Source organism: Lynx rufus, unplaced genomic scaffold, assembly GCF_022079265.1.
Source record: "Lynx rufus isolate CCGP_SWC_20201006 ecotype Redwood Valley unplaced genomic scaffold, mLynRuf1.p SCAF_14, whole genome shotgun sequence".
Classification (NCBI taxonomy): Eukaryota; Metazoa; Chordata; class Mammalia; order Carnivora; family Felidae; genus Lynx; species Lynx rufus.
In genome coordinates this window covers 20,835,001-20,862,529 of record NW_025814828.1, presented here as the reverse complement: position 1 = coordinate 20,862,529, position 27,529 = coordinate 20,835,001, and the positions used below count along the sequence as shown (strand labels likewise).

General features: G+C 53.5%; 2 protein-coding genes across 3 annotated transcripts in view; one reads left to right on the top strand and one right to left on the bottom strand.

Annotated features, from left to right (window-relative positions):
- The first annotated feature begins 5,811 nt into the window (after window positions 1–5,811).
- Window positions 5,812–17,334, top strand: ARX (aristaless related homeobox). Its single transcript, XM_047076369.1, has 5 exons — window positions 5,812–6,007; window positions 7,737–8,613; window positions 11,246–11,291; window positions 14,107–14,435; window positions 16,680–17,334. Exons 1-5 carry the CDS (start codon window positions 5,812–5,814, stop codon window positions 16,918–16,920), a joined length of 1,689 nt encoding a protein of 562 aa, XP_046932325.1. The 3' UTR covers window positions 16,921–17,334.
- Window positions 17,335–24,236: 6,902 nt separating this feature from the next.
- Window positions 24,237–27,529, bottom strand: part of POLA1 (DNA polymerase alpha 1, catalytic subunit) — a 297,087-nt gene continuing 293,794 nt past the window's right edge. For both annotated transcript variants that reach the window (XM_047076032.1, XM_047076033.1), the window contains one exon: window positions 24,237–25,421. In XM_047076032.1, the coding sequence (XP_046931988.1) occupies window positions 25,276–25,421 (146 nt within the window). In that variant the 3' untranslated portion in view covers window positions 24,237–25,275. The remainder of the gene's footprint in view (window positions 25,422–27,529) is intronic.

Sequence of the window (27,529 nt, the reverse complement as noted above, 5' to 3'; positions counted from 1 at the left end):
GCCAGAATGTGGCGTTCCAGAAATATTAGAGTAGCTACCTTCAGATGACCCCTTACCAGGGACTGAGGAACCTGAGGGCACAGGCGGCCAAGACCCCATGAACACCCCAGCGGGCAGATTCAGATCTCAGGCTGGTGTTGCAGCCTCCGCATGCTTGCCTTCCCCCCACCCCCAATCATTCCACTTCTCGGGCCAGTGTTTCCTGAGGTTCGCCAGCAAGAATCCACCCAGCAATTATCTCCCCTCTCGCGCGCATGGGGGGACATTAACCACGAACGCGCTGGAGAAGAAAGGTACAGATGGGTCTTTTATTGCACACTTGGAAATGTTTCCAAGGCTTTTGTTTTCTTCCCCCATTCATTCCTGCCGTATCACTAGGATCTGCCAACTTCAGTGCCCAGAGGCTGCGGCTGAAGGGCCCGGCCCACCCGGAGACCCCGCTAGGGGGCGCGCTCTGGCCGTGGCGCCGAGCCGAGCCGAGCCCGACAGGGGGGCTCCCCTGAGAGTACGCCGACTGCCGGGGTCGGCTGGGCCTCCGGACTGACGCCGGCATTGGGTCCCTCGCTGCTCCTTTACGTGAACTCCCACCCATGCCCTCCGCTCACCCGCCCCCCACGTCCGGGGACGCCAGGAACAGCTACAGAGTAACGCTGGCTGCACCCGGGACGCCTCGACCCTGGACGCACTCAGGGTCCCGCAGTCCGGCGGCATTGGAGAGGAGAAACCTGATCGTGATGATTACAGGGCGCCGAGAAGTTTCCCTCTCTGGTCTGGAAACCTGGGGAATGGTGCGGCAGGAGATGGGAGGGGCTCCCGCCGAGGGACTCAGGGTGAGAGCCCCACCGCTTGCTTCTCGCCGGTGGGAAGGGGGGGACCTCCCGCTCCTCTGCTCACCCCCAGCCACCCCCGCCTTCCGAGGGCAGATGTGAGCCTGCGACCATCTCGCCTGGCTTTGTGCTTAGAGCAAGGCTGAAAAATGCCTCGGTTGGCCGCCTGGGTGGATGATTGGGATGGGGGTGGGTCTGTTTTCTCTCTAGTTCTCCCTCCCCACCCCCATCCTTGCCTGCTGATGGGTAACCAAAAGTGGCGAGGTTTGCAAATAAGGGGAGCTGTCCTAACGCAGTGATCACACCCACACGTCGGCACCTTAGAGCTTGGCCATGGTTTTCGGGGCGCTTCCAAAAGCACTGCTTCCCCACAAACCTCTCACAGCTGAGCCCTGTTGGTGGAACCCAGGGTTCAGACGGACGACAGGGCGCGTAGAAGGGGGAGGGGGATCAGCAAACACCAAGGAGTCTTCCTTGGAAATCCAAGTTACCAGTGCCTTTGGACATTTCCGCAGGCTGATTCTTTGAAAACACATCAACAAACAAACACCGTCCACAGACAGATCCCAGCAGCCTTGGGGAGAACTGAGGCAGGGGTAGGGAGTGGAGGGCAAGCAGGGGGCAGAGAAGGCGAGGACCAAGAGCTAGGCAAGCGGATTATGTTGTATTTTCCGCCTATTACCAGACTTCCAGAAGGAGAGACCTCGATTTGTATATAAAATGCATACCCTGAAATGGATAAGACTCTGAAGGCAGCATTTGAGGAGGTTAACCTTAACTGGTTGGAGTTAAGGGGGGGTGGGGGGGAGGCAAATATTTCTGTTTGTGCCCTCCGGCTCTTCCCAGCACCGGCTGTCAATCCCGACGCTTGTTATCCTCACAAGGCTTCAGTTTGTTTGCCTGATCTCAGCAAGGTTTTCTTCCACAAGTAGAACTATAATTGCTATAATTCTACTGTATCATTTGGATCATTGCAGTATTGTTGTTTTCTCTCCCTCTTTCTCTCCTCCTAACACTGCAATAACGCGCTCCAGTGTTAAATTAGCAGGTTGCGGAAGACCATAAATGAATGAAAGTTTGTTAAAAAAAATTAAATAAATAAAACAGCAAAATGACTTGGCAAAGGGGATATCACATCACAGAGAATCCTCGAGTGTAATCAGGACTTATTGTCTTCCCTTCCAATGGCTTCCAAATTGGTCGCCAGAGTCCAACGAAGTTTATTTCTATTGTTTAAATATATGTTTTGAAGAGGTTGAGCATAATTTAAGGGGACCTGAGTGTCCGGTGGGGCTGAAAGCCCATCACTGCTTTATTTATCTATGCATATATTGCACAGTAAATTAAAACATCTGAAATGAGAAGTGTGCAAGGTTAACTCTCCTGCAAACATTCTCCCCCTGGATAATGACATCAAACTGCCACCCCCTTAGCCTGCATTTCTTGCAAATATAATTTTGAAACTGCAGTGTAGAATTAGTTCTCACCACGGAAAAGAAAGGAGTTTCTTCCATCTGCCTCTTCCAGGTAATTATTATTTCCAGTCCTGGGGACAAGTCTCGTCTTTCACCATAAACAACAGTTTTAAACATTTCTGACCCTCACTTCTGACCATAACTGTCATTTTTATTTTAGTGATTGATTTTAAAGGCAAATGAACTGCAAACTATTGTTTTCTAGGCAGCCGGGGGGGGGGGGGGGGGGGGGGGTGACCAACAGTTACAGACCTCAAATACAAGAGGAACCAGGAGTTGTGAATTTCAAAGTACAAATGTGAAAAGTGTTGCCAGTAAAATGAAATTACTTTGATTCGTGGGTAAAAGAGAGATGACAGTAAATATGAAATTGGCTGAACTAAAAGTTTTTATACACATCCTATAGCTCAATTCTTACACGTTTACCTACTCAACAAATCAGCTAAATTCTTCCTAGATATGAGAAGTATCATTTTTGTTTTCTAAAATAACAAATAGGAAGGGTGCCTGGCTGGCTCGGTTGGTGGAGCATGAGACTCTTGATCTCAGGGTTGTGAGTTCAAGCCCCATGTTGGGTGTAAAGCTTATCTAAAAAAAAAAATAACAAATAGGATAACATGTACACCTTAAACCCATATTCTGGTTAGACACTCTGGGGATGACAGCAGATTCTGTCTTCCAGGGGGGTATGCTAGAAAAGTTTTCTGTTGTTGTTGTTTAATTTAATATTTTGGGAATAGCAAGAGTCAATTGTAGATTTTGAAGTTGGTATTGAATTGTGACAAAGATGATCTCAGGGCTGCTGGGTGTAAAGTGAACTGGGTCAGGCCCTTCTCCCCAAAGTGAATGGATGTGCCTTCCCAATAGCGTCCTCACTGGGGAAGATTGATTAGAAATACCAAAAATAAACAAAATAAAATAACAAATCTAGTGTTTTCAAACAGGTTTCCCAAACAAACACATTATATTCTATTAATAGAATTAAATTCCAGGGGTCATTAAGTCAGAATCAGAAAGTCTATGTTAACCTCCCCTTTTACAGTGGATGATTAAAATTAGAATACACCCCAGCAGAAAGTCCGACTTCTTTTTTAAAAAAAGGAGAACAGCTGCAGAAGGGGGAGGAGAGAGACGGAAGCAAAGAAATCTTCCACCGAGAGAGTTGAAACCCTGTTAGGCTCTCAGAAATGATTTGTACATTTGTGTCTCTTTTTGTTTAACACGATCTTTTTTGGACTCATTTTCAGCCCACTCCTTGCGTGTGCGGAGCCGACTCTGAAGTCACGGAGCCACCCAGCAGCCGGGTCTTGTGGATTTCCGACGCAGGGCCCTCCCGTGAGGGAAAAGTGCCTCTGTTTCTCCCAGCGACCAGCCGCTGGGACGCCCGCGAGGGTCCGCGGCTGGAGGCTTGGAGGAAACCGACGCGTCTTTACAGCTGCGTCCAGACCCGCTTCCCAGGAGTGGGCTCTCGCGGCTGGGGAGGGAATCGGCGGCCGAATGTTAATCGAAAGCTGAATGGGACGGTATCAAAACGCCGAACTGTTGATGAGGATGGAAAAAGGAGGAATGCAGGAAAGGCAGAATATCCCAGGTGCCTTGGACCAGCAGGCAGGGCTTAAAAGAAAATCAAATGTCAGAGATAGCTCAGGGACTCCTCCGTTCCCGGGTCCGAACATCCAAGTGTCAGAAAAACTGGTGAGAATCAAGCTAAAAGACAGAAAGAGAGAAGGACACAGAGAGACATATTTTCCTCTTGCCTTTAATAGTAGTAGTAATATCAGCATTAGTATTAACAATATTAATATACCCATTCCCAACCCTTCATCCTCCTCAAGTCGTATCCTGAATGCTCCAGCCAAGCCAGCTCAATCTGTCGGCCGCCCACCCACCCGCATCCAAGAGTTATGCAGATGTTTATGGCTGGAAAAAAAAATCCCAGTTATGCATTCTTGTATTTTTAAATACTGACTGTAAGTGATTCAAGTATAATCCTTTGTAAAACGCTTTTCTCTTTGACATATTGAAGGGGGTTGAGAGAGGAAAACCCGGCGTGGATTCCCCCTCGCCGGTCCCTGTCCCACCCACCACCCTTGCCCCCACCCTGCCAGCATCGGGGCCCCTGGCAGTCCCTTGAGCCCAGCACCCAGAAAAAGTGGGCGTTCGTGCCAAACCCTCGCACTGGCTTGGCCCAACTTCAGTCACAATTGGTCTCGATTCTCAGTGCTGGACGCGCAGTAAGTTGTTTGGGAAGAAACGCGTTCGTTCAATCATAGGCTCACTCTCTTACCTTTGCTAATGGGAGCCGGGCCCTAAGAATTCAGAAATGTAGGCGCTCAGACTTGGTAGCAGCCGAACCTGGGTCTTTCCCACCCTGGAGCACTCAGGGCCCCCACAGTTCCGCTCCTTGCATGAGATTTGGGAGCGTCCGACCTCGGGGTGACAGCCTAACTAGTGGAAGCGAACTTGCGGAAAGAAGAGAGAAGCGAGTCTGGGGAGAAGAGGGAGACTCCCAGACCCCGCAGTCGACACTCGCCTGTCCCTTTTTGCCCTGTAACTGCTCTAGTGAAGGCCGCGCTCCACTGGCCGAGCTTTGTCTTGAAGCGGACTTTTCCCAGAGTTAAAGACGGAGGTAAGAGAAGTCGGGGGACGCTGCAAACCAGAGAGCAGCCTCCCGGCTCAGGGTGAAGACTAACTGCTCGAGGCGTTGGGCCACAAGACAAAAGTGAGCGCTCAAACAGCGGTTGTTTGCTGGCGGCCATCCCCCTGACACCTCGGAGGCTCGTCCGGCCTAAAGAGGACGGCGACTGGGCGCCACTGAGGTCGAGGCGCTGTCCTGCGACCGCAATCCTGGCTTTGAAAAGTACCAAGTCAGTCTGAACGCGAGCCTCCAGGCCTCGCCTCCAGGAAGCAAGGTCCCCTGGTTGGTGGAAGGGGCGCACGGCGCCCAAGGGGCACCCACAGGCCTGACATCAGAATAAGCTAGAGCTTCGGGCCAGTCTTGAAGGGTTAAAGGGGAAGCTGCGGGACGAAGATGGATAAGTTAGAAAGTTGTTAGTTAAAAACAAAAAAAAAAAGAAAAAAATGGTTTGGGTGACAGCCTGCTGTCCCCTCATCCTCCGCACCACCCCCCCCCCAACCCCTCGCCGGCCTTTCCGGACTCCAGTCCAGGCTTTGCGCTGAGCCCGCAGCCCGGTGCAGCCCGGCCTCTGGCGAGAGCCAATCACAGTGCGCCTCTCAGCACGTGGAGGAGAGAGACTCCAGAGCTCCGCGCTCGCTGCTCACTACACTTGTTACTGCCTGTCCTGAGCGCGGAGAGGGCGAGCTCCGGCCGCGGGCAGGGCGGGAGGCAACAGCCGGCAACCGAGGGAGACAGAGAGGCGCAGAGACCGCAGTAATATCCACTATAACCAGCCATCTAACCCCACCCCCCAACACACACCCATTATCCCACCCTTCAGGAGAGGCAGCCAGCGGCCCCGCTCTCTGCGCCCAGGGAAAAAGCCCCAGCCATGAGCAATCAGTACCAGGAGGAGGGCTGCTCGGAGAGGCCCGAGTGCAAAAGTAAATCTCCAACTTTGCTCTCCTCCTACTGCATCGACAGCATCCTGGGCCGAAGGAGCCCTTGCAAAATGCGGCTGCTGGGAGCCGCGCAGAGCTTGCCCGCCCCACTGGCCAGCCGCGCCGACCAGGAAAAGGCCGTGCAAGGTAAGGTTGCGCTCACCAGGCACCTACAAAGAGCGCTGGGCACTGGTTTGGATGTTTGATGTTCGGGGGCCAGGGGCCTGGGGTTGTCAAGGTGGACATGGAGGAAAGAGAGAGAACAACTCTGAGGCCTGGTGTCTCAAAGAGCGGCAAACATCTCGCCAGGGGCTGCCTCTTCCTCTTTGCTTCCAGAAACAGAGGCCAAGCATCGCTTTGGAGGGGGTGGGGGCTTAAATTCTCAGTATTGAGGTCGTTTAAATACCCGCTTTGGTGGCCTTGGGAGTGCTCTGAAGAGGGGCGACAGGTCAGAAACAGCAGGTGCCTGGTGGACCCTTGTAACAACAACTTGAAGACAAGAACCCCTAAAGCTGTGAATAGGGGTCTCCAGACAGACTGAGCCTTGGTCTTTCCTCCCTGGAGGATTTCTTTATATGCGGTGTTCTCCCCACCCCTCCCCCCGCCCTTTCTTTCTTTTTTTAATTGTAGATTACTTGTGACCTTTTAAACCCAAGCTTCGCAGAAAACATCTCCCTGGGATTACCCAAATGCTCCTTATTGTATTTGAAATGTATGAAATGTGAGGCTTCTGGGTACTATTTTTTCTCTGCTGTGTTATTTTTAAAAATAGAGTTGAAATATTTAAAAGGTTTTATTTTTTTTTTAATTAAAAATTCCAAAAGAACCGTCGTTTTGCCCCGAACCTGTTACGCTCAAGTTTCGCCTTGAGCTGACTGCAGAGGTATCACAGGGAAAGAATTGTTGATTTCTTTCAAAATCCCAAATCCAGCGGTCCAGCCGCAGGGCCACTTGGAAGACAGGAGCAGATGGCAGAGAAGGGGCCGTTTAAAATAAAACTGACTTTTTCCTTTTCTTTTTTTAGCCTGCAGTGGCACCTATGCCAGGCGCTTCCTCGAAGGGAAAGAGCGGCCTGTGCCTGTTGTACCCCCCTTATGCCCCCTCCCAGGCCTTTCGGAGCCAATTTTCTCCAGGACGATTTTTCTTTGCCTTTCTGTGCAAGGGGCCGTCGCCCCCTCCAGCCGCGGGCGGTTGGGGCACGGCCCGCGCTCAGGGCCACTGGGCCGCTTCCTCAGCCCCCCCAGGGGTCGCTCAGAGGGCAGCGCCCCTCTCGCCAGCCTGGGCCTGCGTGGCAGAGCAGCGGCAGAGGTCGTGCGCAGAGTTTTCAGGGTGGTAGTGATTTTTTTTCCAAGTTGTTGAATGTTTTCAGGTTCTTCCATGCCCCGAAATGAGGAGGGCAAAAAGTGAGAGAGAGAGAGCAAAGGGAAAGAAAACAGAAATGAAGAAAGGACGAGGAGAGAGAGAGCGCGGAAAGCGCACAAAAAGGCAGGAAGGGGGAGAAGAGAAAGATGAGGAAAGAAAGGGGGGACGGTAGAGAAAGAAAAAGAGAAGGAAAGTAAAAACGAAAGGAAGAGAAAGAGGGAGAGAAAGAGGTAAAAGGAAGGAAGAAAGGAAATAAAGGGAAGAGTGGGAGAGGGCAAGGAGAGAGGCGAGGGGCGGAGGAGGACCGAAGGAAAAAAGAGAAAGAAACAAGAGAAAGAGAGAAAAAGAAAACGCAAGAAAAGTGGGAAAAAGAAGGGGGTCCAAGTCCGGTTGCACGCGGGAGGGGGGGCCGGGGCCTAGGCGCCGAGAGAGCAGTGGCGGGCCGGCCTCGGGCGGCGGCTCTGGCGGGGACGCCCGGCTGACCAGCGCGCTGACCGCTCTCCCTTGCCCGCAGGCTCCCCCAAGGGCAGCGGCGCCCCGTTCGAGGCTGAGCTGCACCTGCCGCCCAAGCTGCGGCGCCTGTACGGCCCTGGCGGGGGCCGCCTCCTCCAGGGCGCCGCGGCGGCGGCGGCTGCCGCGGCAGCGGCGGCCGCGGCGGCGGCCACGGCCACCGCGGGTCCGCGCGGGGAGGCCCCTCCGCCGCCGCCGCCAAACGCGCGGCCCGGGGAGCGGCCGGACGGCGCGGGGGCCGCCGCGGCCGCCGCGGCCGCCGCCGCCGCGGCCTGGGACACGCTCAAGATCAGTCAGGCACCGCAGGTGAGCATCAGCCGCAGCAAGTCGTACCGCGAGAACGGGGCGCCCTTCGTGCCGCCGCCGCCCGCGCTGGACGAGCTGGGTGGCCCGGGGGGCGCCGCGCACCCGGACGAGCGCCTCGGCGCGGCCAGCGGCCCCGGTGGCGCCCCGGCGGCGGGTGGCGGTACGGGCGCCGAGGACGACGAGGAGGAGCTGCTGGAGGATGAAGAGGACGAGGACGAGGAAGAGGAGCTGCTGGAGGACGACGAGGAGGAGCTGCTGGAGGACGACGCCCGCGCGCTGCTCAAGGAGCCCCGGCGCTGTGCCGTGGCCGCCACTGGCGCGGTAGCCGCCGCCGCCGCCGCCGCCGTGGCCACCGAGGGCGGGGAGCTATCGCCCAAGGAGGAGCTGCTGCTGCACCCAGAGGACGCTGAGGGCAAGGACGGCGAGGACAGCGTGTGCCTGTCAGCGGGCAGCGATTCGGAGGAGGGGCTGCTGAAGCGCAAACAGCGGCGCTACCGCACCACGTTCACCAGCTACCAGCTGGAGGAACTGGAGCGGGCCTTCCAGAAGACGCACTATCCAGACGTCTTCACCAGGTACGCGAGGGGGGCGGTCGCGGCTTTCGCGGCGGTAGCTAGTGGAGAGCTCACGCGGGCCCCAGGGAGGGAAGGCGGGTGGGCAGGGGCCCCGGGTTCGAGGCAGGGGCTTGGCTCCTGGACTCTACCCAGGTGTGCCCTCCCAGTGCACCCACCCCTGCTCACCAAAAACTACCCACACCCAACCCCACCCCTACTCCGGGCTTTAAGTTTGGACTGGGATGATTTCTTTCCTTCCCAAAGTCTCTCCAGTTTAATTTTTTCAAATTACGAGTTTTAGTTAGAGAAGAACGGCCTCTCCAAAGGGTGCCTGAACGCACCACCTTGGAGGCACGCGTACCCCAGCGCACATACTCAGGACCCCGGGCGCTTCGGTCCCGGCCAGGTCCCGGGCGAGGCGCAGGAAGCGCCGCGGGGCCCTCGCGGCCAAGGCAAAAACAGGGGCTATTTTTGGCCACTGTGTGGTGCGCTCGCCACCCCCGCCTGATGCCCCAGGAGACTGGTGGGTATCAGTTACGCTGTTCGCTGTTCACAGTAGAGCTGGAGCCCGTGCCTGCGGAGGCCTGTAAAAAAGATTCAAGTTCTGTCGTTTGAGGACTCCTAAAATAACGGCAGGAAGTCAGAACTGGACAGGATTTGGTATCTGTACATCTGGGGGGCAGCCGCCAGAATCTTCCCCTCTCATTGCTGTCCTCTCTTCCCCCCCACACGCATTAAGCCCAGCGTTCATTTCATGCACACGGGTTTACAGGGGTGGGACACGAATGCTGGCAGCCAGGCAGACAGTGGACCAAACAGCTGGGGGGATTTTTCTCTTCGGACGGCTGTCCGGCCAGGGTGTTCCGCCTGATCACGCTCCAGTTCCCTCTTGCCCCAGTGTTTTGGGGAAAGAGGTGAGACGACTGAGCCCCTGGGCCCCAGCTTATCCATCCAACCTGGAGCGCTGGCTGCCTGGGGGCCTTCCTCTCCCACCCTACAGCCAAGATCTGGGCTCAGGCGAGGAGCCAGCGTCTGGGCAAACTTCCTACAGTAGGTCGGGAGAGAGGGCTGGGTGTCTGCCTGGCGCAGGGCTTGTCAAGCTCCGGCAGCTTGTTCACTCAAGACGTGTGCAGCTTTTCAATATGCATTTTAGAAGCGGAAAGCTGCCCACCCTTTTGAACCGCAGGAGACATTGCTGCTCAGAGCTGACGAGGCCCGAGCCAGCTCTAAAGTGTTGTTGATCTGGCAAGTAATGGCCAGACTCTCTCCTAACCAGCAATGGAAAAGAGTTGATCTGGTGCTGGCATACACTAAACTTGGTCATCCCTTGAGCTAAAGTTGGTCCTCCTTATATCATCCAGTCCCTTCATTTTCTTTAAAAAAGAACACAAAATTTAAAATCTGTGTGTGCTGTCCAATAGCTAACTGGCTGACCTGCTTTTTGCATTTATCACACATGTGTGTTTCAAAAGAAGAAAACGATGTGGTGTCGATTGGCACCCAGGTCCGCCCTTTTTTACCTTCTCCGGGGGGAACCATAGTACGTGAAAGGGGGCAGCTCCTCTTCACCGCCCCGTGCCCACCCCTTTCCGACTGGGGGTTACTTAGAGCTCCTTAGTTCGGGCAGGGAGCCAGCCAACAGTGAGGTTTTAGATTTGCTGGTGCTCACTGCAGCAGGGGGGCGGCCGAAAGCGCTGCGCTGCTTGGTGAGCCGGTTTTCTCCTGGTCCTGAAGTTTCAAGTGTGGACTGGGGGGCCTGCCGGCAGTGCGGACCCAGGTCCCAGGCTAGGGCAGCCCCCGATCTTCCATATTAGCGGGGGTACAGCCAATTATTCTCTCAAGCTCAGATTTTCGGTAAACAGGTCGTACGTAAGGCATTTTACAGCATCTTAATGGTTTCCTATTTGCCTTAATTGTCGCAATAATAACTGCAATGACGGGGTAGGGTTTCAGTTAAATCGACTTCCCCTGAGATGGGCAGGGTTTGTAGTGGGCACTGGAGTCAGGAGGTGCGCAGAATTTTGTTTAATCAAAAAATTACCCCACTGAACTCTTAACAAGCTTAACATATCTCCAGAGGGTAATGGGGAGTATGACCTAAGGGAAGAGGGAGGGAGGGAGGCGGGGGAGAGAGAGAGAGATGAAGGGAAAGGCGGAGAGCTGGAAAGAGAGGGAGAGAGAGAAGAGAGGGGGCAGAAAAAAAAATTTTAAGGCAGAAAGAAACCAAGGGCACGAAAAAAAATTTGTGGTTGAGTGCTGAGTTCTTCTCGCATGTAATATGAGGACAAAACAGGGTATGAGCGTTGTGTGCCTGTGTGTTTCTTGTCTAACTCTGGCTTAAGGGAGAGTGGGGGCGAATCCGAGTGCCCAGTTCGACTCAGAGACTCAAGAAGCCACGCTTGTCACTCTTGAATATAGGATGATACACTACAACATCTTACATCAAGCAACGGGTCGTGTGTTTTTATGTTTTCAATCAAATAGTAGGCACTTGAGTGGTGAAGGGATCACGATGCCCATATGTTTGGGGGTGAGGGCAGGCAGGCAGCCAGGAGAGGCCCTGATGGAGGAAGCCTGCCAGAAAGGGGGAGATGGCTGGGAAGGTTTGCTGGAGCCTGCTGTGACCTCCTGTCTGTGTGTTACTTTCTTATAGGGAGGAATTGGCCATGAGGCTGGATTTGACTGAGGCCCGAGTCCAGGTGAGCTGCGCTGCAGAGAGCGGGGAGGCAGGGGTGGGGGGAGAGTGGGAGAGAGGGGAGTTGATGAACTGGTGTGGGTTGAGACCCCTTTTGTAAAATGAAGAGGGGCAGAATCAGAAAAGCAGATCCAAACACACATGCCCCAAAAGATTAAAATATGGAGACCTGGGAGGTTGGAGGGGAAGGTTTCTGGGTTTGGGAGCCTTGAGGGAGGAGTCCGGGATCAGAAGAGGGGTTTCAGGGCCCCTGAAATGCAGTCAGGAGCCCCCTGGTTCCACAGCCCCTGTAGGAAACAATCGGAGGAGTGACTTCTCCTGATTGAAATAATGGGATGGAGCATGGATTTGGTTGTTAGACAAATCCGCTCAGCTCCAAGCAGGTATTTGGCTGCGATTAAGTCTCCAATCGGGCTTCATAAAAGCCCACTTAGTGCTAGAACAAACAGGGCCATTTGAAGGCAAAATGCTGTTTGATTTCCCCTCCGCCCGCACAAGGAGCTGGCTAATGCTATTTGATTTCCCATTTTTTATAGCAATGAGCCCACATTGATCTAATAGGGAGTGAGTGCAATGCTATTAAAGGTGTTTGCAGCCCCATACCAGAGTGCATTTCCGAACCCAGGCCTCATAACCAGAGAGACGATCAACACTGGGCAGCCCCGACGGCCAACAGAAAACAGATGTCCCTGGGTTAGGAGCTGAGTGAATCACTTTACAGTCAAAATCAAGCGCTGATAAAGCACAATAAATTCCATATGGCTCATTTAATACACAACAGCTTCTTGCATTAGAGGGCTAATGATGAGGCCTGTCCCCTCCCTTCTGTTGACACATTTCTCCATTGTCAAACAGAGATGTGACAGCAACTCCGTGTTTTCAGCTCAGGGGAACGAGTCGTGGGAAAGTTAAATAACTTTTAAAAAGAAAGAGAGCGCCCCCTCCCCTTCTCCTCTCTCCCTATTCACTGGAGAAGATGTAATTAAGTGAATATGAATTATTAGAGTCCTTTCGTTTACCTTTGGGGGGCCTCAGAGGTATTAATTCAATAATGAGGAATTGCAGGGGGACATCTTGATAATTGCAGTGGAGCCGGGAGAGATGATCTGTCTGTAAAAGGTTTCCACGTTCTTTGAGGGCATTCTGCCTCCCCTGCCCCCCTCCCCTCCTTCACTCCTTTCACTGCCATCGAAGAGTGGCGGATATTCTCGTCTAGACAGATTTGGATACACAAAAGCTGCCCACCCAGCCTGGTCCCATCTAGTCTTACTTTTTCAAGCCTCTGAATTTCCACACTAGAGTGTTTCTCCAATTCACAAATAGATTATTCCAGGGCTGTGGAATGTTATGGATGGGCTCCTGCGCATCAGGATTTTAAATAATCAAACGATTTGGATTCTCGATTTTTCTTGCCATATGTGGCTGTCTAGAAGTCAAGCCAAGCTTAGATACTAGTGCTAGTAAGACAGCCTCCAGTGTGTCTACATGAAAGGCGTGGATGTCTTTAAAATAAAAAAAAAAAAACCCAAACAAATTCCTCCAGGATCATTTACATTATGTTTTTAATATAACTCTGTATAGCCCCGGAGTTCATTCTTAATTTTCAGACTTGTGTGCAGGCATAAACCCCAACCTAAAAATATTAATGCCTTCAGGGGAGAAGGAGCATATCTTCTTAGCTGTGGGTGTGACGAACAGGTCACGTAAAAATAATTTCATGCGCCTGGGAGTTATTTTTAGACTATGGTAGCTGCCACATTTCAGGTAAAGGTCTCTACTAAAACTGCTTTCTATTAACAATTAGGAAGATACCTTGTACTAAAATTCTCCCCCAAACCTAGAACTATCTTATTTAAATAGCCTATTTAAACCACATCCTGCAAAGAAAGAAAGACCTGTTAGCTCTGAAGACGTGTAACGTCTACAGCTATCCTACACTCTCATTTCGATTTGTCCAGGTTGCTGCATACCTGGTCCCCGCAGTCACTGCCTTCCTGGGTGGAGCCGGGCCCTACACGGGGCCCCTGCCCATAGCAGGCCGCCTACCCTGTCTTTCCTTTCACGGAGGACTAGCCCCCACAATGCGGGCTCGTTTGCTTGGGTGTTCCTTCCCTCCCTCCCAGCTTCCCCCAAGCGTCAGAATCCAGCTTAGTGCTCTTAGGTGTTCAGTAAATATTTCTGGAAAGAATAAATGAACAGCCTTCCTGAGGTCCCCTCTTCAACACAGCAGAGATTTTGCCAGCTCTTGGGCAAACCTGAAATCCGCGAGAATAGCTGATGGGCAGCGACAGGCTGATACCTACTCATCTCTGGGTGGCTGCCCATAGCCAAGAGTCCCTATCCAACCGAGCTTTCACATGCTTTGTGCTACTCGTCGCACATAACAGCCTTATGAGTCAAGTTTTATCATCACCATTTTACAGATTAGAAAACCAAGGTTGAGAGAGGTTTAAGTGACGTGCCTAAAGACGCACAGCAAGCAAATGGCAGCGGAGACGTTTAAACCTCGGTGTCCCCATCTCTAAACACACGGGACCATTTTCTTCCAACTGGGAAAGGAACGAGGCTATTTGAAATACGCACTGGAAAGGGTTTGCTTGTCCTGTATTTCCTGCTGGCCTTAAGTTTGGGCTCCTTTTCGCCTCTTGTTTGGCCCTAGAGGTGTCTTTGAATCACCCGAGGCCAGAGAGGAGCGAGTGGGCGCCGGCCTCAGGGGAAAGGAGGAAAGGTTCCCAGCGGTTGGGGGGGGGGTGGGGGGTGGGATGGGGAGGGGGCGCGCGTCCGGAGCCCCGCCGACCCCGGCTCTCTCCGCCTTGCAGGTTTGGTTCCAGAACCGTCGGGCTAAGTGGCGCAAGCGGGAGAAGGCGGGCGCTCAGACCCATCCTCCGGGGCTGCCCTTCCCCGGGCCGCTGTCGGCCACCCACCCTCTGAGCCCCTACCTGGACGCCAGCCCCTTCCCCCCGCACCACCCTGCGCTCGACTCGGCCTGGACGGCCGCCGCTGCCGCCGCCGCCGCCGCCTTCCCGAGCCTACCTCCGCCTCCTGGCTCGGCCAGCCTGCCGCCCAGCGGGGCGCCGCTGGGCCTGAGCACTTTCCTCGGAGCCGCTGTGTTCCGACACCCGGCCTTCATCAGCCCTGCGTTCGGCAGGTAACGCGCGGCCTCGGGAGTCTGTCTGTCTGTCTCTCTAATACACACAGAGAGCCTGGGGTCAGGGAGGAGCCGGAGACAGGAGACAGGTAGTGGCTACACCACATCTTTGCTCTTTGGCCAACTCTTAGAGATTTAGTCAAAGAAAATACTCTCTAATTTTGCCTCAATGTGGATCTTGAAGGGAATGACTCGGGGCCGAGTGGCATAGGGGAGGGCGGTGGCAGTAACAACAACCATGACAACTGGGAGTGTCCAGTGGAAGCTGTGAAAGTACCATTTGAAGGAAGCACCAGCTCAGGCCATAGGTGGTGTGTGTGTAAACGTGTACACGTGTAGGCTACAGAGCTGGGATGACTCTTCAAATTTTGCCAAAACCCTTCCCCATGCTTCAGGGCCTGGCAGAGCAACACAGCCCTGGCTTCTACAGGAATCCTGGAGCCAGGGGCCCTCTGGGTGCAAAGAACTCTTTTTTCTTCCCCAGACTCTAACTTCCCTGTCACTCAAGTGACCCGCTGCCAGCCATCCCCCATATGTGCAAGCCCCGACCCTCACTGCGGCACAAGACAACGAAATAAAAGAAACCGTTCATCGTATATTATAATTCCCTTTCTTTAAATGAACATCGAATGATGAAATAAAAAGTCTGTATAATCACACAGACAAAGAAACAAAGGAGGGATGTATTAAGTTGGAAAGTGCAGTGAAAATAAAACTGAATGCAGCTTCAATGATCTCTCTTTGGGAGAACAAAGAAATAATAGATTCATCCAACGGCGCAGCCACTTAACAAAAAATCATCTTAGAGAAAATTTTTTAAAAAAGACACGAAGGAGAAGTAGTTTCACGTAACAAACCGATAAAATAAACAGCAAGTGCACCGAAGTGTGTAGTTAGTGACTCAGTTTACCTAGTGGAACCAGAGCATCTTACGCCCCCTCCAGGACACACTCTATTATTTTTTCTGAGCAAACAATTTTAAGTCCTGTGTACCTCGCGTCCCCCACCTTTCCCTTCTGACAAGTGTCTCATAAAAGCCGGCAGACCCCGGCTGGAGCACCTGAGAGATTTGGAGAGGCTGGAAGAAGAGTGCGGTGGGGGTGGCATGAGGGGTAGAAGGTGGCCTGGGAGAAGCGGGAGGCTCTCCTCGAATCCTGGTGGGCTCATTTCTAATGACGGAAACTGAGAATTAGCCCTGCAGGAGCCCAGAGCCAAAACCATGGGCGTGGGGCGGAGGTGGGGGGGGCGGGGGGCGGGGGGGCAGGTAGGGTTGGGGTGGTAGTTGGGGTGGGGTGGCCGGGGACGGCTCTGGTCTCGGCTGCAGGACCGCTGTGCCGTGCGAAGGAGGTGGAGGGAGGCGCCGCGAGAAGCAATCCCGGCGCCGACTGGAGGCGGTGGCACGGACTAGGGTCCCGGGCTTGGGCGTCGCCGTGCACCGCCCGCGGGGGTCACGGGTTCGGGGGGCTCTCTGGGGCGAGAGGCTGCAGGACACAGGGAGGGCGATGGGGAAGGGGTGTCGTTGCACCCGGACGCGGGGCGGCGGGCGGGTCCGAGCGGCCTACCGAGCGGAAATCCACAGGCGGGCGCCCCACACCCCCACCTCGCGGTCATTGGCTGGGCACGGGCAGCTCGGTCTGGCGCGGGAGGGCGGCCTTGTCGGCGGGAAGGCCGACAAAGAAGGCCAGCTCTCCCAGGGCAAAAGGAGTCCCCGGCCGAGAAGGCGCCCTAGGAAGAGTACAAGGTCTGCAGCCTAGGTCTCGCTCAGCTTTAATGCCACCTTCTCGCTTCTCTCTCTTTTTTACTCCTCCATCTCTCCTCTTCTTTTTCTCTTTGTCTCTCTTCTCTCTTCTGGCAAGTGGAGCTCCCGGTCTGGGAATACAACCCTTTCTTAGGCGAAACCACAGAATGCAAGCAACTGGGCCGTGGGGGTTTGGGTCGCAGGACCTGCCTCCGCCCCGGCTCTGCTCCCTTCAGGCTCTCTGGCCCCATGGCCTTTTTTTGTTTGGTTTTTTCCCTCCGTCGGTTCCCTGCTCTAGTAAAGGCCTCTCAGAGCACCCCAGCCTAGCGCCCATGCTCCCCAGCCCGTGGCCCACCCTAGCCCTGCGACTCCGGGCTTCTGCGGCGGCGCCCGTCTGCGTCCTTCTGTGGCCCTCCGCTCCCCTGGTGAGAGGCGGCGGGAAACGCCGTCCCTGGCGCCGCGCTCAGCTCCCGAGGCCGTGACCGCGCTGTTTGCTCTCCCTGCAGGCTCTTTTCCACCATGGCCCCCCTGACCAGCGCGTCGACCGCGGCCGCGCTCCTGAGACAGCCCACGCCGGCCGTGGAGGGCGCGGTGGCGTCGGGCGCGCTGGCCGACCCGGCCACCGCGGCCGCAGACAGACGCGCCTCTAGCATAGCGGCGCTGAGGCTCAAGGCCAAGGAGCACGCCGCGCAGCTCACGCAGCTCAACATCCTGCCGGGCACCAGCACGGGCAAGGAGGTGTGCTAAAGGCTGCCCTCCACCCTCGCGCCCCGGGCGCACCCCGAAAGGTCACCTCACTCAGCACCACTCAAGACCAAATGGAAACAGAGGACCAGCACACTCCCGAGACGGCACTGAGAGAGCGCGGCCGCCTTCGCAGCAGCCCGGATGCGGGCAAGGCAGCCCCTGGCGCTACCGGACGTGGCACCTCCTCGGCTGGCTGTCCACCCGCCCCTGCCCCTGCCCCTGCCCCTGCCAACCTCGCTCCGACTCTGAACATCCACTCTCTCTCGCTCTTTACTGAAAATATCGGGGAGGTTGTCTCTCCAAGACGCCTGGTATTGAAGTTAAAAAATTAAGAAACCCAACCTCTCTTCCTCCTGACACCCCACTTAGCTTTTTTTTTTTTCTTCTTAAATAGCATTTTGGCGCTCTAAGTTGATCCCCCCAGCGTGGGCCCCGGTGTGAAGCCAGGGCCAGGGAAGCGAATGCGAATCTGTAAGATAGCTAACAGTGCACTTAACGGAAAGGGGCGTCTTGTTCTTGTTCTCTTCTTTATCATACACCAACCAAGGTTTTTATATCAAACCAAAGGGAAATACTCTGCTAGAATATGGACTGTTGAAGTCACCAAACTGTGATTATTGATTCTGTACATACCATTGTTATTAAAAAAAAAAAAAGAACAGAGCTTTGTATATTTGAAATGTTATAACGCAATTGCACTCAGCGTGGTATGGTAAAAGTTTGTCCTCCTGTAGATTCTTACTGTGTTGTAGATACGGTAGGGTTCCTAGACAAATATTTATGTACTCAAGCCCTTTATTTAACTTATTAACTGTAGAGGCTTCCGAAACCTTCAAGATAAAGGCAATGGTACAGTACTTTTGTGTAATGTGTAATTGTTATCACTTTTCCTTGCTATCTAGTGGAGAAGTGTCACGCTCAAAATAAAAAAAAAAATTATATGTTTAACAAAAGGAAGTGTGAATGCTCTATGCAAGCGCTGAGGGGACAGCGGACAGGCCCCCGCAGAGGCCGGGGCGGGGGGGGGGGCGCTCTGGCGCTCCGGCACCTCCTCGGTTTATTTGCATGCGCGTTTTCCTGGCAGAGGCCCTTGGTTTGAATGTGATCCTCAAAGGGATTCGGGTTTCCTGCAAAAGTTAAGGACGCCGCCGCCGCAGTTTCCTCCCGCGTCTCGGCTCCCACGGGTCGTTCCGCAGCGGGAGCCGAGGGTCCCGGGCTACGGACGTGGGGTGGACTCGAGGGTGGGTGGCCGTACCGTAGGCGTTGTTGGTGGAGACAGAAATTTGAAGCGAGCGGGAGTCTTAGCTAGGAAGGCGAAGGAAATTGTTCGTGGAAAGTGCCACGTAGCAAGGAAGTGCGCGGTCCGAGATGACAGGTAATGGCGAGAGCAAGAAGCCGAGGCGCTGGCTTCCGAGGGGGGCGGGCTCCAAGGTATACAGGGTATACCCTCGGGGAGGAGGGTGTGAGAGAGAGAGAGAGAGAGAGAGAGAAAGGAGAAGAACGCAGAATCGGTGATGGAAAGGCAGCAAGGGGGTATCCAAGTGGCAGATCTTAACTCGACAAATGTCATTACATCACTTATCCAGACACTGGGAAATGTATACATTTGAAAAAAATCTAAACAACTCAGGTTTCCGGAGGAGACCAGAACAGATTTGCAATCTGTAACCCCCTTGGCGCACTCCTCCCCGCGCGGGAACCGTAGCTTCTCTCTCCCCCCCGACCCCCCCTCCCCCCCGACCCTTCGTGCGCCACTCCCGGCGACCGCGGGGTAAGCCCGCCCGCGGGGGCTGGGTCTCGCCGACGCTCCCAGGGTGATGGGAAAGGGAAGAGAAGCTTAATTAGTTTCAATTTGTAGTAATTAGCTCGCCGGACCTTTGGGGAGAGGGGCAGGCGAGGGGGAGGGGTGCTGCCGCGGCGTGACTACCGGGCTCGCAGAGCGGGTGCCCGCCGCCCCGCCAGGCCGTGGGCCGGTCGGGCGCCGCGGGGGGCGGGGGCGCGTCTCCGGTCCGGCCGTCGGGCTCCGCGCGCGCTCCCGGGCCGCGCCCCGCAGAAGGCGGGGGGGCCGGTCCCCGTGCGGCTCGGGAGCGCAAGTGTGCGCGGCCGAGGGGCAGGTGCGGGGTCGGGTAGAGGTCGGCGGCAACTCCGGGGTGGGTAACCCGGTCGGCAGCTGCCGCGCGCAGGCCCTGGCGTCCTCCGCTCGCCGACGCGGCCCGGAAAGCCGGAGACCCCGCCTGCCGGGAACTTTGGGGAGCGCGCCCACGGGCTTCACGGGCTTCACGGGCCGAGGCTGCTCTCCGGCCCTTGGCCGTCGGGTGGCTCACCGCCACCCTGCTCCGGCTCTGGACTCGCGCGGGGGGGCGCTGGCAGGCAGGAGCCCCCCTTGCCTGGGGCGTGGGGAGCAGGCTGCCAAACACCTTTCGTCGACCGTCGTGGTCACGTACTCCTTCCTGGACTTCAGCGGGCCCGGCGGGAACTTTGGAGGACAGCCCCAAGATCTGAGTGTCTCAAACCTCCAGGCTCCACAGGATCTCCTGTGGCGAAAGGCCCTTTCCTGGGGGTGGGCAGGGTTACACTGGAGTTGGGAAGTGAGGATGGGGGAATGCAGGAAGAGCGTGAGGGAGAGGCTTTCTCTTCTTCTTCTTCTTTTTTTTTTTTTTTTTGGTGGTCAATATCAATTTTCCGTCGATTTTGGCTTTTTGTTTAGGTACGGCTTTTTTCCCCCTCCAGGCTGCCGGTTGGATGGTATACGAGAAACAGTACCATTCTTCCTGTTAATGAACTCTTTTTTAAGTCATTTTTTCTCATTTGACCCTTCCATGGAGCAGAAGCAAATTGCGTGAAATTACCTCCAAGGATTACATTTATTACCGGCCAATGAGAACCCCTCGCCTTGTTTTACAAACTCTTAATCCTATGTCATTCTGATGCCGCAAACAAGCCCGGTCCTGGGCCTCCTATTCTTTCAACTTTCCCCAGCTGGAGGGACCTCATTCTGCACTTAATATTCCCCATAAATATCACACGCTAAAGACCCCTGACTTCCAGCAAGTCCACATTAAACATGTGACATGTCACGCATGACAAACTCTGAGTATCTTTTCAAAGCAGCATTAAAAGCAAAGAAACCAATTTTCTTCTCCTTCCAAACCTCCCCAAGTGCTGAATGATGGGGATTGGAAAGAGCCACTGGAGCGTACTTAGGGGGATTTTATGAGATTTTCCAGAATGATTTAATCTTATTGTGAGCATTATTAATGAATGGGCAACCCAATTTGGCCCCAATATCTGGGAACGAGGTCACAATGCTGGGAGCGGCTGACCCCCCCCCCCCACCTTAAGCAAACCTCTTCCACCGTGGAGGAGGACGTGCAGAGCCCAGGGGAGTTCAGGAGAGCCCCTGTGATGGGGACATACATGTCCCCTGCACACTGAGGGCACAATGCCCCACCACCTGCTTTCCCAGGGCCACCCCTACGGTGTCTTGGGATGAGGAGTGATTGGGAGCCTCTGTGGGAAGGATGAGGGGAAGGGGAAAGTGAATTTGCTCCATTTTCAGACAGGCTAGCCAGATCTGGATGAGGCCCTGGAAGGAAACGCAAGAAGGGAGCAGTTGGCCTAATAACGTCCCTGTGTTGTCACCAACGACTCAGGGTTGGACCGCGGTCAGGGCGGGCACCGTAGGTTTGTGGTGGGGCAGCCAGGAGGTCCATGAGCTAGAGAGAGGGACTACTGGAGAAGGTTTGGGATGACTCGGGACTTGAAACTGAGACTTTACGTCGAGTCACGGGTAGTGGCGCCGGTCAGTTTCCCACTGTCGTCTTCTAGTAGCGCCCTCGCCCTCCGTAATGGGGGCAAACATTTATTATTATTGTTTTGGATTTGTAAAACCCAGAGGGACAAGGCACCCGCAGTTCTCTTTTTCGTGTCGTTTTGAGTGAGGAGATCTTGCTGGAATGGAAGCGGGGGCTGATGTTAGAGGAAGGAAATCACACACGGGTTAGGTGAACTTGCGCTTGGAGGAAATAATGCGTACGTGAGCACGTGTGCGCGTGTATACACAACGGTGAGTGTGGCTGGATGAAGGGGATCTTCAACGGGGTCGGAGAGGGGATTCTGGAACCCCGAGTTCTGCGGAGCAACTGTGTTATTTCACAGCCAGTGGCAGGCTGGCTGGGGGGTGGAGCGGGGGTGGGGGGGGCTGCCAGCCTGACAAGGGGAAAAAGCGTTTTTCAGAGGAAAAAGTTGTGTTGCCTCTGGACGTTGTTAACTGTCCAGTTTGAAGCATACATTTTTTTTCCCTTTAAAGAAAAGAGAGCGATTACCAGTTATACATTAAGAAATGTCATTCAGTCATTTTTATTCATTCTCCGGAAATCTTCGTAAAAGCCTGAATCATACTTCTACAAGCAGCAATTTTGTTAATCCAGGGGGTTATTACTCTGGGCCCTTATTAGGTTCTACACCACTGCCAAGCAATCCTATAACCCTCTCAAAAGAAGTTTACCTCCCTGTTATAAAACCAGTAGTGGTATTTATACTGTGCAATAATTAGTGTATTACTTGAATCCACTAACACGTTCATTTTATCTCTGCACAAAACCTCTAGTCTGCTTATAGAAAGCTTGTGCCTCCTTTGGTGCTGGTAAAGTGGTGAAAGACTGAATTGAAGGCTGGTTGCACTTTCTGCTTTTGCCTCGCCTTAATTCCCATCTCTTTTTGCTCTCATCCAATTAGCACAGTGTATTAAGCGGTTTATCATCTCATAGTCAGCTATTGAGAGAAACAAGGCGAGCACTTTGCAATAGAACCTGCACTCCTTTGACACCCTCAGGTACTTACATATTCCACTGTGCTATGAATAATAGAGGAAGAATGGAGCGCTAATTCCCTCATCAAAGAATGCCTTGTCTGCTGCTTTGCTCAACAACACCATTCTGATCAAAAGAAAAGCAATAAAGCTTAGCATAACAAAACGAAACCTACTTATTAGCTTAGTGGTTAAATTAATGCAGAGCCGCTGCTATTCAAAACCAAGGTTTGAAAACAGCCTCCAACAACCTGATAATGCTGCCTTCGGGATGAAGGAATTTTAATCTGAAATTTGAGGCTGGCTCAGATGAGTTAATCTATTAAACTGCTATAAGGAAGCTCCACAGCAAACCGTTCAATTAAGAAATATTTAGGTGAGGAGAGACAGAGAGAGAGAGAGAGAGAGAGAGAGAGAGAGATTGAGAGAGAGAAGGGAGGGAAAGGCAAGGTGGCTTGAAGTCTGGGATGGGAGCACTGAGTTGAGGGACTGGGGGGTTCTGACAAGAGGATCTGGGGCTTGGTGTGTTTTTCTTAAAACAAGATAGGGAAATCTGTTTTTAGAGTTTCCTTATCTTTGCACCTCCTACCAAACTAATTGTAGGACACGTTCGAAAAGGCGTGTTGAGGTGTCTGTGTGTGTTTTGTGTGCTGGAGAGAAGAGGAGGGGGATGGTGGTGAAGGGCAGTGGATTCATCCTCTTTCAACATCCTCTCCCAAACTCCAATCTGTGAACTCTGGTTAGCCCCCCATGTCTTGGGCAAGAGTCAGAAGATTAACTCTGTCCGTTTCCCGGATAAATTAAAATCTTGAACACGGTCTGTGTAGGATTTTCAACTTCTGACCTCCCCTATGCCCCTTTATATGAAAGAGAGTGGAGGGTTAGCAAGTGGTGTCCGAGATCAATGGGCACCTTGTTAGAGGCAGATCCCGCTTACATTCAACAGGAAAGGTGCCCTTGGCAGAGGCACGGGGCCGCAAGAGAGCCGGGTTCTCCTGGGGCCCCATTTCCCAACTGGCCCAGATAAAACTTAGCCCGGAGGTTTAGTTAGTCTGGCCCAGTGCTCAACATTTTATGCTAAAAAATTCACTGCCAAGTTGAGAAATGGAGACGCTTTATGGAGTATCAGGATTCCTGGCTTCTCTTGAAAACCAGATTGTGTGGCCACCCTGGGCCCCATCCCTCCCAGCAGCCCTCGGCAGCCTCTTCCCTCTTTGGACAGTCCCTGCCACTCTTCAGTGTGAACCTGGCTTGTTTCAGCCGTTCACTTTTAGCACTTGAACTTCGGATCCATGCCCGGGAGCCTGCGGAGACACACGGGTAGGCTCCCCCTGACAGAGAGGTGGGTGGCGTTTCTGCACCCCTCCCAACCAATGCCCCATCAACTGACAAAACTCAAGGAGTCGAAACCTTTCTCAGAGAAATGGGAGTATGCTATGTGCCAACGTTCTGACAGAGAGACCCATGGGAATTCTTCATGAAAGTTGCAGTTTCAATTTTGTATGAAATTCTGGACTCTGTATGTGCCTCCCAGAAAAGCCCCTTCAGTAACCTGGAGTGACAAATCTGAGTAAGACCACATCAACTGCTGCATGAGCTCTTTTTGGGGGGCTGGACCATGAAACGCCGGACGTTCTATCTATAGAAACAGCTCCTGCCCTCACAGTGCTTACTAGCTCGACGCAGAGACGAGAAACAGAGCAGTCAGAAGTGATCTCAGTCTCCCGTTGTTTCTTGATGACTAAGTTAAGGATAATTCTCTGTATTTACCATAACCCCAGGTTCCAGAAACCAAATAAAACACGCCTTCTCTTTGGAAAGCAACGTGGGGGCGCGGGCTCCGGAAGCACACACTAGACAACTATCTCTAAAACCTTATGTGATAAAAACGTTGAAAACCACACAACCCCCTTAGTTCCCTGAAGCGACATGGCTGCTCCACTTCTGACAGGTGGTGGAGCCTGACTACCAAGGCATTCATTAATTAACCCCCAGGGCCCCACACCCAAAGTGTCTCCACTTAGAACCTGAATACAAGAGACAAAGGAGAAAGTGGGGGAGAGAAAAGAAAAAAGCAGAGCAAGATGGGAGACAGTTCATTTCCATTGCTTTAACAAGCGGCCTTCACTAGGGTCGGTGCTGGGTGACCTTGGTCTGATGGGGGGCCTTTCTCCCAGGAGCCATCGGTCTTAGTCTCTCCAAAAACAGACACCACTGGGCTCTTGGCTTAGCTCTCAGGCTGTCCAAGTCAGCAAAGCACACGAGAAACCATACTTCATCTTGTAAAGGACCCTAAGTCCACAGGAAGTCTCCGGAATGCTGCTCAGGGCACTGGGACAGACGCCACTGGGGCCTCTAGGAGCTGATTTCCAGCCAGGCTGAGGGCTGGGAAGGGGATGGCCTCCAGTCACCCCTTACTCTGGGCTGCCACCTCTGGCCAGCTCTTCACACCTGATGGAGATTTAGTGGAACTGCTTTCCTTTCAGAAATCTTTATTTAAGCAGGAAAAAAACCCCCACACACATGGCATATTTTTCTTTTAGAAAAACAGACAGGTAGACTTTTTAAAAAAATATAGCATAGTGTACAGGGGAAATATATCTTGTTAGTATAACCTTACATATAATGTAAGAATGGAAAGGCTGCTATACTGAAACAGATGTGGCTTCTGGCAAAGAGGGCACCATTCCGAAGAAATGAAAACACACACACACACACAACCGCACCAGGGCCAATTAACCAAACCTCTTCCCAATTTCTTCTGAATACAACACAATGACCCTTGCCCCAAACTCTACACAGTTGAAAGGAAATGTTATAGGATATCAAATTATTTTCAATGTGCTTTCTGTCTGCAGAAACCTTTACCTGGATTTTCTACTTAAGGGGACAAAAAGGAATGCGAGTATAAAACACCTGCCCAGTATACGTGTGCGCGTGCAATGGGGAGCAATTCAATAAACAAGTAGGCTCTGTTTCATCTATTTAGGAGACGCAAGGCTTCTCTACCCCACCCCTCGGCTACCTATATAAAAGACCAGACTAAAAAGGACAGCCACTCTTGGAGCCAGCGACTGGGGCAATAGTGGGGTTCAGACTGGGTTTAACTGGCATGTGAAAAGGCAAAATAAAATGTTAGCACTCCTACCAGGCTTCATAACTCTTTCTGGGGGCACCTCTGCTGAAGACCCTGGGGCAAAGCGTGGGGTCCCTTGCGTTCCAGCCACTCTCAATTAATTTCTTGTCCCTCACGGACCTCTCCCCTAGGAATCGAGTCCCAGATGCGCAGCTGGCTCTAGGCTGTGTTTCCGCAGTACATGATACGTTGTAATAGGAAGGCTCTTATGATGCTCTGATATTTGGTAGATGAAATACTGTTGCACTCGCCCCCACCTCAGTAATTCCCCTCCCAAGCCACACACGCACGCACACACGCACGCACACAGTCCTAAAGGAAAAGCGATGCCAGAGGGAGCCGTCAGGACCCCGGTGGAGGGGTGGAGGCGGTGGGGTCGCCCACCCTGCTGCCTGCATCGCAGGCTCCCTCAGGGCCTCACGGCACAATCTGCGAAGAGCTTGCTGAGGTTCACTTCGGAGTAGCCACTTCGGGACAAGAACTGCTCTGCCGTGTTCTTGAGTTTTTGGTAGTCCTGACGAACTTTGGGGGTAAAAAACTGCTTCTTCCATTTATCTAAAAAGAAATAAAAATAAAAGGATTACAAGTCTCAGAGGAAGCGTCTTTAGAGACCATTCAGTATCCCTCAAGCACCAGAGAAGAGGGCGCAGATCCTGTCTGCACTTCCATGTCTCAGATGTCCTCCTGGTGCCCCGTTGCTGGTCTACACCAGGGGCCAGTCCCACGCCAGGGGTGCGGGTGAGTTCCCTAGGTTCCTCTCTGGAAGCCTTGGTTCTTCTACCCTGCGCGCCGCTTCCCAGCACCTAGCTGACTCCGGGGGCGGGGGACAGGGCCACGCTCCACGGATGCGAACTGCAGGTGCGCATGCACGTGCAGCAGCCAAGGTGAACTCCACCTGCAGCCACCACTCTCGCAGCGCTGTCGAGCATATGCATGCAACTGAATGCAAAGTATGGATGCGGCAGGAAACACTGTCTCAAAAGAAGCCAGGGCCTCCCAGAGTCAACTCCCAGGAGCAGCTGGGCCTAGTCGGCTTCTTTGAGGCCCTCCGGTCTGTGTCCCTCTGCTACTCAAGACTCCTGTGTTGGAAGAGGTGAGGGGTTAGGCTGTCTGGAGGGCACCTGTCCGGTGGCGAGGTTGCTTTTTCTTCTCCATCCACACCGTGTACCTGTGGACTCCGGCATGCAGCAGCCGTTCCTCCGCTTCCTGCTTCTTCTACCCATGCATGCCTGGCCTGCCCACTCTGAGACGGGCACTGCCAGCCGCACAGAAGGTCCTTCCTTTCCTGCCCCACAGCCTGCTACTTGCACACTTGGTTCAAGGAGCAGTAGGGCCAAGACACTGAGGTGTGATCTTTTGAGGATAAGGGTGATTGATCCCTAGGGGAGGCAGCCCTGCCCAGGATGCTTAAGGCGACACAGTTTTGGTTCACAGCTGCTCAGGAACCCTGTGACGTGTTTGGCGAAGTCCACGTTGTTTTTTTTAACCCCCGTTTGCTGGCTGAAGAGACTGGGAGGTCCAGCCACTCACCCGAGGTCACAGAGCCGGAAATGTGCGACAGGGACATGCGAGCCTGGGTGGCCAGAACCCTGAGCCCCTACTCGAAGGTCAGGCACCCTAGTGCGCCCCCTCTCCCTACCGTCACCCCTCCCCGGTGCCCCCGGAACAGGCACAGGCACAGGTGAGCATGGCATCAAGCATCGAGGGAGGGAGTACTCATCAACCACTGGGAGAAAAACCCCACCGAAACAACAGAGCAACACTGCAATCTACGGAACACCCGCAAGATTAAAGCTGGGGCTCAAGATTTTTGTTCCTTAGCTCCACATTCACATTCGTCCTCCACAACCTTTTCTAAATTACGTCAAGTGCCTTTTAAGAAACAACAGCAAAAAGTTTGGTGGAGAGGATTTAAATGCCCAAAGGGGGTGGAAAAAGAGAGGCGAGAGGAGAGAGAGGGGAGGCATTAGTAGCCGACTACCGACTACCGATTACAGAAAGACACTTTGAAAGTTCTAATTATGGGAGTCTGGGAATACACAACAATGGCCCGGAGCGGCGGCCGCGGCCGCCTCCCTGCAGGCCAGAGCAGCAGGCCGGCACCCGGCGCATGTGAATGACACGAACGCAGGTGCTGACTGGGGAGCACATTTAAAGAGCTGCCGGAATAAGGAGCAGGGGAGGAAGGGAGAGGGCATCGCTCCTGATGTGTTTACCTCCTCTGCTGATGGGATATTGACTTTTCCCACCAGGTTGGTTAGAAAGGGGACTATTTACGCTGCCACACAGCAGAGTTAGAATGACAACCAGCGTCACTCGGTGCTCTTCTTCGTAAAAGACAAGTGTGACCGCCAGCATATCCCATAGCCGGTCAATACGGCCAAGGCACCATTGCACGCCAGTTAGATATGCAGATAAAAGCTCCCGCTTGCTTCCCCAAAGAGAATTTAATCAATAACATATGGAAGGTCTTCTAGGAAACAGAACTGCACGAGACGGCACAGGCACGTCAGACGGGGGTGCGGAGGGGGGAAAAGGGCTCGCCCCTTCTTTGTGGTTTTTCTCAGCCCCCTTCAGGCACCTAGGCCCCCCGCATTAGGCTTCACATGAAACCACTATCCTGTTTCCTGTACTGCTACACCCACCACTATAGAACTCAAGGG

Bases quoted from the DNA above. Each gene is read 5' to 3' on its own strand.
- ARX (XM_047076369.1), top strand. From the start codon at position 5,812: ATGAGCAATCAGTACCAGGAGGAGGGCTGCTCGGAGAGGCCCGAGTGC. The intron at 8,614-11,245 runs GTACGCGAGGGG...ACTTTCTTATAG, and splicing joins TATCCAGACGTCTTCACCAG to GGAGGAATTGGCCATGAGGC. The intron at 11,292-14,106 runs GTGAGCTGCGCT...TCCGCCTTGCAG, and splicing joins TGACTGAGGCCCGAGTCCAG to GTTTGGTTCCAGAACCGTCG.